The 11,986-nt window shown below is 27.7% G+C and overlaps 1 protein-coding gene across 1 annotated transcript; it reads right to left on the reverse strand.

The window, feature by feature from the left end:
• Window positions 1–8,148: 8,148 nt before the first annotated feature.
• Window positions 8,149–11,782, reverse strand: LOC141703428 (putative F-box protein PP2-B12). The gene is made up of 5 exons (XM_074506962.1): window positions 11,531–11,782; window positions 10,797–10,825; window positions 10,382–10,486; window positions 9,544–9,548; window positions 8,149–8,591 (listed from the first exon to the last, which is right to left on the reverse strand). The coding sequence occupies exons 1-5, from the start codon at window positions 11,780–11,782 to the stop codon at window positions 8,149–8,151; spliced, it is 834 nt and encodes a 277-aa protein (XP_074363063.1).
• Between the last annotated feature and the right edge of the window lie 204 nt (window positions 11,783–11,986).

Here is an 11,986-nt window from a genome sequence, read left to right on the forward strand (position 1 = left end):
TTATATTTTTAAAAAATATATAATATACATATATATAAATAATACCTAATGTGAATTTACCTATTATAAATAACGTATATTTAATTGTAAATATTAAAATATATATTATTATTCATTGACTACATAAGTGAGCAATTCACAATTTAATTATTTATTACATTTTTTAATAATTAATATTCTTCGTATATAATCCGTGTACTTTAGTATACTAAACGGGTAACACGAGTAGATTAGTTCGAGGTAGTGTCAGCAAATTGGCATACGAATGTAAATCTGGGTCGGTTCGGGTTTAAGATTTGGTACACAAAAACACGAAAGTACAAGGAATATTTGTTCCGTTATCTCTGGTCTATATGTACCTTGTTAATGCTTAAAATAAAAGAGTGTGAATGGGGCTATGTACCTTGTGAATAAAATGAAAGAAATATCAGTTATTGAAAAATTTAGTTTGTTAAAATTCTTAAAGATAATTATGTTTTAATTAAAAAATAAATTTTAACTCACATCAATAATAAACAAATTATCTTTATTTTAATACCGAACAAATTCAATTAATTATATTCAAATTTATTTTAGTTTAATTCAATGATAAAAATACATATTATTTTATTTTAGCTGGTATAGTTATTTCTTATATTAATTTTTATTTATCATGAATCGTTTGTAAAAAGATTTTTAACCCGGATGAATAGCATGTATTGATTTATTTTAGTCCGACGCAATTATACTGAATCATCTCTATTTTCATTTTATTAAAATAGTTTTGGATATTATAGAAATTGAAAAAAAAAACTCATAATTAATAAATCCAAACATCTTACACACATATTTGTAATCAAATTTTTAATATTCCGACTATTAGGGTCGGATTGCAGTTATTCCACAATCCTAAGCCTATATTATATCTAACAACAAATTAGGTAGACTTTAATTTTTTCTAACACGGATTAATAATATAAAAATTACCTTTAATTTTATTTTTAGGGTAAATTAATAATATACATTATTTTGTTTAGCTTATGACCCGTTATATCAATCATCTAATTACAATTAGTTTATTTTTAATTTTATTTTAGCTCTGATTAAATATTATTTAATTTTAAATTGAATAGATAACATATTTTGTTTTATTCTGATGATATTATATCGACCAACGCATTATGTTGTGCCCGGTTTGATAAAATTTTTTTAGCTAGATCGGTAGTATTATTATATTGTTTTTTTAGCCTGATGACATTATATCGATCAAACGAATTTATTTTCAAATTTTTTTAGTCATTATTATTTTATTTTAATCTGAGCAACTTATTATATTTAAACTTTTATATTCTTTATTTTAACAATTTCTACAGGTTCAGGGCTCGAATCCCGTGAACAACATATTATATTATATTATTTATTTTCAGTCAAGTCTCAAATTATCACAAAACATCCTCTATTTGGTAATCAGTTGTTCAGTACAGTCGTTTGATATGACAAATAACAACCATCAGATCTAAAGTCAGATAGATGGGAATCGTTGGATGCAATAATAAAATAATATTTAAACTGCTCTCATGGATCCAAAGTTCGAACTCCGTCAACAACTTATTATATTTAAATTTTTATATTCTTTATTTTAACAATTTCCATAGGTTGAGGGCTTGAGTCCCGTGAATAACAAATAATATTATATTTATTTTCAGTCAAGTCTCAAATTATCACATAATATTTATTATTAGAACTTATCATTTTCTTCAATTTATTTTTCAACTATTGAATATATATATCAAAATATAATAATTTTAAGATATAATTATATTATTAAAAATCATTCAAGTGTTAAAAGCAATCCGTGCATCGCACGGGTCATAAGCTAGTATACAATAATAACCGCAATGGCGTATAATTTGGTATACCCATTTTTTGATTGTTTTGGTTATCCCCATTTATGACCGTTGGATCTTTTTAATCAAGTGATCATGACCGTTAAATTCAAATACTAAAAAAATATACACTACTCATGCTCCTAGGTTCAAACCCCGCCAACAACAAATATTTATATTATTATTTATACACCACTAAAACTTCCAGGTTCAAATCCCACCAGCATCAAATATTTATATTATTATTTATACACTATCCAATATTCAGGTTCGAATCCCGCTAACAATAAATATCTATATTATTATTTATAAATATATTAATAAGATAATGATCTAAAAAATTATTATAATTTTAAATAATATAAAAATAATTAATGAAGACACGTGTATCGCATGGATTGTAAGGTTAGTTTCTATAATATGAAAATCTAGGCCTCAATATTTTAGCAACTTAAAATATTGATACCCGTCGGAACTGATGGATTAACTTACCGATTAGAAGGAATTAATGGGAAGGATGAGTAGGATAAATTTTTAATATTTTAATATTGTTTTAGGTTAAATGATTGTTATTTTATATTTTATTTCGTGATGACCTCGCCCTAGTTCACAATAGTGTATAAAATAGTGTATAAAATAGTGTGTCAAAATTTCAAGACAATACCTTAGCACGTGGTTTGATTCATACGGGATTTATCATTAACAGCATGCATTTGATCATATATAATATTATATAAAATAAGTAAAGTTTAACCAACATAAATTTTAGCAATAATAAACTAGACATGATCTGATCTAATAATAAACGAGACAGTACCTTGACCATGGTTTTATTCATGTGAAACTTACATTTACCCTGAAATTTCCCGTTTTTGAAACATTATTATGCATAACTATTGCCTGTAAATTATGCGCAACGATCACGTGACTTCTCCGATGATTATGGTTCAACAGATTTTGAATTATGATTATCTCTTCTCTATTTATTGATCTTCTTTACCATAGTCTATGTATATTACCAATTTTGTCAAACGGGGGCTTAATTGTCCTCGTTCACGTAACTCAAAAGAGATTATGAATCCCCAAAATAATGACGGCGGCACCAAGTAATAGTAAAGAGGGTTGGGTCAGTTGATTAAAAACAGGATAATTATCTTGTTGGTCACAGTTTCGAATCCAGGGGAGGAGAATTTATGATTATGTCTCTTGAACCAGAGCATGTCGCTTAAATGTGATTTATGTTATCGCTTAAGTGTGATTTATCTTGGTTCACAGGATTACAGGCTATTACGTGATCCCGTGGATTTTACCCGGTGCGCACCCGAAAGATAGCGGCTACAGATACTCTAAGATAAAAATAAATAAAATAATAATAGTATGTATATTATAAAGAGAAATAAGAACTATTATTCATAGGCCATTACTTAGTGGAAAACCCTCTTATACGAAGAACGGTGGATAATTATTGATTCTATTATACAATCTCTTCATAAATTATAAAATTTTATTTCAAAAAATATAAATAGTCGATGCTAATCTCGAATAATAATTATATTTAATTTAATAAAAAGTTTAACAATTAAAATTTAATAAAAAATTATTTTAAATTTGATTCGATAGTGGAATAATTTTGAATAAGTGTGATCCTACTGTGATTCTACTATGGAACCACTTTAAATTTTTTAGTTAAATTTCAATGACTTTTTTAGATAAAAATCTTGTATAACTTCATTTTTTAACTTGCTAATTAATATTTATTATATGATGAAAAATAAAATAAATTATATTTTATATTTTTTTTAATAATGGTTTTCGACGATTATCCATACGAAGATTGATTTCAAGCTTGCCATTATTCATATATCTATATAATATGTAGACAACGGGCAAAGAAATTTGTTTATAATATTGCATTACTTATTACATAATTTATAATAATAATACTAATATAACAATTATTCTTCTATGGGAAGACGTGGTCTTTCATTTCATATTTTTTATTTTACTTTCTTATAATTGGGTGGATGTGAATTATGAAACCAATTTAAGGGGTCATTTGGTTCAGAAAACGGTATGGGTTTGGAATAAGGAATCGGGTTAGACTGGTATGAGATTGATGAATCATTCCTCATATAATGTGTTTGGTTCGGTGTTGGAATGAAATCTGTTTAATTTAAATATTTTTTATTCAGTGATTGAATCAAATTTTTATAAGTTACATATGTCAAATTTAAGTTAGTTATACAACTTACAAAAAAAAATTATATATACGTGATTAACAAAATTAAAATTTTAAAATTTCAATGTTAATTTATAACTTTAAAACAAATAAAATAAAATATTACTAATTTGTATTAAATAAAAATCAGTACAACCTATTTAAGATTAAACAACATGATATTTAAAATATATTTTAAGATTATATTTAACTTTAAATATAAAAATAAAATAATAAAATTTAATTTGATACCTTATACCTCTTTTTCAAACCCACCTCCATACTAAGGTATCAAATCTGATTCCAGATGGGTATAAGGAATGGGTATCAGATTTCAAAAACAGTAAACCAAACACCAGGTATGGGTTTGGAATGAACGAAACCCATACCTGATACCAGAATGAGCCGAACCAAAAATCCCCTAAAAAGTGTAAGAAAAGAAACATAAAAACATATATATTTTACATGGGTTGAATAACAGGGTCCTATGATTACAGGTAGAAATCGACCTTCTCCGCTAACACAATCTATCTCTTATCTATTTATTACTGTCATATAAAATACCAAATATTAAAAATTTTGGTACGATACCTATTCTTTGGTAAAAGATAAATTTACATAATTACCCTGCATATAATTTTTATAAATTATCTTTTATAGTTCCTACACGGGTATAAAATATTAAAAAAATACGAACCAAAAATCGATACACATACATGTTGTCACCAGATTCAAATACACAACAAGGTAGCAGGAAAAAATCATATTCATCTTAGTAAGGGTATATGGTACATGTTTTTTTGTTACACGCTAATTTTATCTAATTATCCTTACTTAATTAGTCAATTCCAATTTTAATTCTAATTCATATCGAACTATATACTTTTTTGTTGGTTAGTTAATTAGTCTGTCAATTATAATTATAATTATAATCATAACTGATATTGAAGTAACATTCATCTATCAATTTAAATTGTAATTTATATCAAACTCTATATTATTTAATTGAGGTTAAATTCAAGTTTTTCTACAAACTAAAATTCTAATTCATACTATCTATCCATCTATCTATACTATATTATAATAGATGAAACATTCAAAATTTGGTCGTTGATACCTATTTTTTGGTACACGCTGATTTTATCGAATTACCCTTATTTAATTTTTCTAAAATAAAATTTACTTTTTTGATATAAATATGAATTATTAAAAAACATGAATTAAAATCTCACGTACCATCCGATCTCAAACACAAGCAGCCAAGCAGCAACAACAATTCATCTTCATTATCACAATCTTTCACTTGCGGCACGTGGTTAGAACTCCCCCGAACATCTAATTTTCATTCTAATTTAGTTGTGTTTATTCAGTTACTTATTTTTAATTATTTAGTTGGTTTATCTAGTTACCGTTTTTCGCTAAATATTTAGTTACCTTTTTGTTTTAGTTACCTTATGTTTTGTTCTTATTTAATCACCCATACTTAATTTAGTAGTATTATACATATCAATTTAAGTATTAAAATTTGTCATAAATGATGTGATATCGATGACTTGGAAATTTAGAATATTTTTATTGGTTAAATTTATGTGAATTATGTGAATACATGAGGTCCATTATTATTAATTGCATCGTACTAACTAGACCAGAACATGTGGCATTTGAGATCCGTTTTGGGTACTAATTTGGGGCCTCTAACATTATTCTATTAAATTATTCTTTCAATGTATTACTTTATTACATTCAAATTAAAGGTAATTTATTGGTCGACTCGATACAATGTCTCCAGCGAAATAAACTAATATAAACCTATATAGTAGTTTTACCTTTTTACTCTTATATTTTACTTAATTATCATTACTTATTTAAAACTTATTCGCAACAAGCACAACTGTTGTGCAAGACATGCTTGTACAATAACAAGACTAAGTCAAATTGACAACCCTAGGTAAGTTGTATTGTAATCTTAGTTTGCATTTTGTATTGTAACATTTAAAGTCTGTAAAAATGTCAAAGAGCAGACTGGAGTCTTTTTTTTAAACAGTATCAAGCCTAAGAATTCTATCTGGAAGAAGATTAAGAAGATCATGCCTCAGAAGAATTATGAAGAATCTTGGAGTTGAATAAATCTGTTTTGAGAAAAATGTTCTAAGTCAAGTTCTCTACAAGTCACAGATTTAGTGTTATAGAGAAGTCATTCGAGAACTCCAGAATGACTTATAGAGAACTCAGGAAAGCTACTAGAGAACTTACAGATATCGACAAGCCAAATTGAAGATATAAAGATTGGAGATATCGACAAGTCATTTCTTCACTAGAGAACTCACAGTTATCGACAAGTCAAATATCACTAAAGAACTCTGAAGTTATCGACAAGTCAAATATCATTAAAAACTCTGAGATATCGATAAGTCAATTAGTCACTAGAGAACTCAGAGATGTCTATAAGCCAAAGTGAAGACATGAAGTGGAGAGATCTCGACAAGCTAAATTCTCTTATAGAGAACTCAGAGATCTCTATAAGTCAAATAAACTATAGAGTAATGAGAGATCTCGATAAGCCAATATACTTATCGAGATGTCAAGTTCTCTATATACCAAACTGGAGATCTCGAGGTAAAACTCAAAGTACAAAGTGCAGACCAATTCAATATCCAAGATTAATAATCAACAAACAATCCAAACAACTGGATTGACAAGTCTATAAAAAGCAGCTTGAAGAGTGTGCAAGATTAAGGGTGAAGATTAACTGACAACGGAAGATCAAAGTTAACACGGTATGCAAAGATATGCTAAGCCAGAAATAGAAGATATACTTGTCCTAAAATTGAATGATTAGTGACAGTTTACTAAAGTGAATATCATCTCTTATTACACACTGTGTAAACCAGTAGTTAACTATCATATAAAGTTAACACTGGTCCTTTGTTAGATGTAACAATTTAGATTATAAAAATCTTGCATTCTCTCAAGGAAGAAGCTAAGCTCATTAGCAACAAAGAGCCTAGAATTTTTGTAGCAAAACATTCTTAATTTTAATATAAAATTAAGTGATTTTTGAAAGATTTGTGTTCACTGTTATTTCTTGTTTAATTTCGGTATTAACACATCTCACTGTAAGATTTAATTTACTTTGTTCCAACCATAAAAACTTCAAGAAAAGTATAAAAATACTAAAACACATTCACCCCCCTCTGTGTGTTATTCATTATCTAACAATGAGTACATAGACTATAAGTGCTTGGCCGACCCGATCAATCACTAATTTTTAGCAGGCCACTCTCCCGAGTCCCTAGTGAAATTTAATTACTTCAATTTCCATGTAATAATTATATTTAACTGAATCACTCGATAATTCGATCACTAGTAACTTAAAGCACCTCAAAAGAGTAGCTTAAAGAGATATTTTCCTCCAGAGCTTTCTTTTCCCAAGTTATGTATATTAAATTTTACTCATCCCGAGGAGATTCAGCCTATGTCATCCAGCAAGGCAATCTCCAATAGTAACTTTATAAGCACCAATTTCTTTATATTTGAAATTAAAATTTTAAAAAATCATCTTCAATGACTGCCTTCTCTAACTTTATATTTAGAATAATGAACAGTTTCACTTCAAATATGAAGTAATATCGTAGAGATAAAGCAGCCATCTTTATACTGAATATTAGAGAAGGCTACAATATTAAATAATAAAATAACACATATCTCATGATGTGTATGGAGAAATTGAGTCCACTATATGTAATTAAACATATAATAACGTTTGAAGTAAATTTGAAGTCGTGATTGAAAACAAAATAGTGATTTAAAGTTAAAAAGGTAAAATATTACGAATGAGGTATTATAAAATAAATTTATGATTGAAGATAGCTTAGATAAAGAAAATTATATTCAGTTATGAGTGGACCTTAAAATTGGACACACCATAATACAAACAACCATGTCTTAAAACCCTTAAATTTTACATAAAGCATAATTCATCAACATCTTTCAAATAACAGATAATTCATATTACATGAGAAAAGTTTTTAAAGACAAAATAAAGCATGCCAACAGATAAATTCATTAAACAACGGCCATGGGTTGTTTAGGCCTAAACTCGATACCTTGTACGATAAGGCCAGTCTTGAGTATATTTGTATCAGTTGACATAAACCGGGTCTCCACCTCATCATCATCATCTCTTGCACCAGTCTCAAACTCTCCAGTCTTAATCTCCATCCATTCGTCCTTCCTCCACCGACTAAGCACTCCATTTCGTTGCTCAATGTTGTGTGCAGATGTTCTTGGATCAGGATAAACTGTGCTAGCTTCATCATCAGGCACCTCCTCTCTTTCATTAACAAATCTAATGGATGTGTTTGCTGAATCAAGTCCGCAGGCATCCTCATATATTTTAAAGACAAGATATGTTTCATAAGTGGTGTGAGGAGACAACATTCCAATTTTCATTTTGCCACGAATATCAAGACACCGCCCTTTGTCAAGTACAAACCTCCTCTGAAAATCTGTTCACATGATAATACATTGAGGCATGAATGCATGATACATGCGATGATAGGATGTCTTTAATCATATTCATCACTTACCATGTGTTCGGAGTACGTGTAAATTAGTCAAAATGTTCGTGAGTTACTCGAACTCGGCTCGTAAAAAATTCCAATTCGGCTCAGAATTAATCAAGCCGAGCTCGAGCTCCAGCTCCATTTTTTTGAATTTGTAACTGAGCCGAGTTCGAGCTTCCGATTACTCGGTAAGGTTAGCGAGTCTTATCGAGTCTCTATTATTTTTAGTTTTTTTATTATAATATATATATATATATCAATATTTTATATTTTTATATATTATTTATTGTTATCGAATCGAACTCGAGCCGAACGGATTATATTTCAAGTTTTTGTTAATATTTAGTGAAATAAATTCGAGTTTTCGAGCCGAACTCGAGCCTACCAAATTTTTTACGAGTCAAGTTTCGAACTTTAAATTAAAAGCTCAGTCGATCTGGAAGCTCGAGTCTGAACTATTTTAATCGAGTTCAAGCCGAGTTAGGAGTGTTCGACTCGGCTCGGCTCGATTACACCCCAAATTTGGAGTTGTTACACACTAATTAGAGTTTTTTCTCAAAATTAGCTGAAATCTTATTTGATAAAATTTTAAAATCTGATCTTTAGAAAAGTGTTTTTGACCAAAAAATGTTGTACGAAATATGCTTTTGAAAAATAGAATCTTGGAGTTCTAATTTTACTATTAAATCTCAACTAAAACATTATTTTTCCATAATTACATCAAAATATGTGTATATCAAAAATAATACCAAACATTAAACATCAAATATGTGCATATTAAAAATATTATTAAAGATTTAATTTTGTGAACAACACTTTTTTTTATCAATGCTATAATTTTTAACGGTAATTGCCTAAAGAGATTTACATCTTTTATAAGATAATGTTATGTTACGTGACCTGCATTCACAAATGAAGACCGAGAATAGTTAAAATTGTTTAGATTTATCTTTAAATTGTTAGTTGGTTGGGTGTGATGGTGAGTTGAAGTTGTTGAAATAATTTATGGTAATAGATTAGGCTACATGTAATATAGACTTATTATTTGCATTTATTCAGGAAATAAATATGCATAATGCTGTATTTATCTTTATTAGCAGTACCGTTTTACTATTTACTGTAAAAAAATTTAACCAAAAAGCCAATATCTAAAGGGATTGTAAATTTCAACAAAAAGGTTTTGTCTCAAAAGCTCAAATTTTTGTTATTAAAATGTTATTATTATAGATAAAAAGTGAAAATCTTGAAAAAATACCCTTCATAATATTGTTTTGCTACTTATTTTCAGAAAAAAGTATTACCTCATAATATATTTTATCAAAATATTAAGCAGAATTATAATAAATGCATAATTTAAAAGAAAATGGTATTCTTAGATGGGTGGGAACTCTAAACAACCTCTTAATTTGTCTTATCACCCTAACAACTAAAAAGACCAGCCTAAATGCTTCTTTTCAATTGAGGTATGCATGAAAAATAGTGTTGCCTTGTACAATTTAACACACAAGCTAACAGTTTCTACTAGAGTGAATCCTCTAACCACAACCATCGACCATACTTCCCACACTTATTAGTTTATCATACTAGAAAGAAAATACTTATTACAAAGTTACTGTGTGATTATATAGAGAGATGCACAAGTATTTGTAGCTAGAACCAGGTTAGTATTTAGCAATTTAGCAAAATGTACATTTGCATGTATGTAAATAATACAAAAAAAATTATTAAGATACCTTGAGTTACTATCATATAACCAGCTCCACCACCGGGGAACAATTGCAAGTTGCCTAGCAGCTACCATTAAACATTTCTTTCCATTTCTTTTATCAATCCAAAAACTTGTTAGAACAAAATGAGATCAAGTTGGTGAGTTCTGATCAATGAGGCAATCTAACTAAAAGTTTATGGACCATTCTCTTCCATGATAATACAAATACAAGAGTTATCCAAAAATATGGTTCTAATTTCTATTACCTACTTATAATTTTTTTTGAATAAACTATAAAATTATGGTTGCCAACTATTTAATCTTTACTCCCACTCATATAGTTACAAATAATCATATAGTTATAGATAATATCATCTTAGCACTAATTTTTTTAGTGGAGAAATTTGAAAAAAAATATGTCAATTTAGACCATAAATTACAAATAAAAAATATTTAAATCTTTATGTCCCTACATAAATTAGTCTTTGAACATAAGGGTACATCTATAATATTTAAAATGCAAAAATGGTACTGAGTAAATTTATATATATGGAGTAAAACACATTGTAAACTTTGGTCTCTAAAAAAAAGTAATCCTGCATTTCCTTAGTTTGTTTCTATATATTATTTTCCCTCTTTGATATTTGAATACACACTTAAATACAAGTAATGGAATCACAAATAAATATTAAAAAAATAATATCTTATATTTAAAACTTATTTTCAACAGAACAATTATTTTATAAGCATTTTTCATTAAAATATGTATAAATATCTTGATATTAATTCAACACATATTTAGGTTTTATATATCTATTCTAACATCAATACATCTTTAAATCTCATCTTTAAAAATTTAGTACCAATTTTATTTTAAAAACCTTATTACAAAAATTTACATTAATGAAATATTACTGAAATTATATTTAATAAGAATAATTATTTTACATACATATAACATAAACACATATAACTATTTTAATTAAAACTTATATTTACTAAAAAAATATTGGATCTAATATTTTTAAAAACTATCTTTATTGAAATAAAAATTATAGAAAAGGATATAAAAATATCAAAAAATCAAAATATTAAATATTAAATATTAAAAATAATACAGTGAAATAAAGTTTGTAAACAAATAATAAAATCAAGAAATAATTGAGAAAATTACCACATTGCCATCGTCCAGTAGGATAGCAGAGTCACAGAGAAGAAAATAAAGTTGTTTTTTAGAGGTGTAAGTCAAGGTGGAGATTGATCTCCTAAGAATTTGATTAATATCAGGTGGTAAAAATGTGTTCCATAACTCATCCGAATCACTGGCCGACCTGAATTCTGTTGAAACATCTGAAACTCTACATGTATCCCTGGGTGATGTGAATGATAATATTAATGATAGGCAATTCTCCTTAAGGTGCTCCATCTTAGTTCTCTTTTATTCATCATTTCCATCCCCAAATTTGTCCCAAAGTTAATTGTAATGAAATAATTTATTTTGTATTCTCCCTTATTTTTAACGCTATCTACTAAAAAGGTCTGAATGCTTCTAGATTTAAGCTAAACGGGCTGATATCTAAGTTAGGTGTGATCACTGACGACCTCCTCAAGGCCCATACGAGTGACTGCT

Source organism: Apium graveolens, unplaced genomic scaffold, assembly GCF_009905375.1.
Source record: "Apium graveolens cultivar Ventura unplaced genomic scaffold, ASM990537v1 ctg6635, whole genome shotgun sequence".
In the NCBI taxonomy this organism is placed as follows: Eukaryota; Viridiplantae; Streptophyta; class Magnoliopsida; order Apiales; family Apiaceae; genus Apium; species Apium graveolens.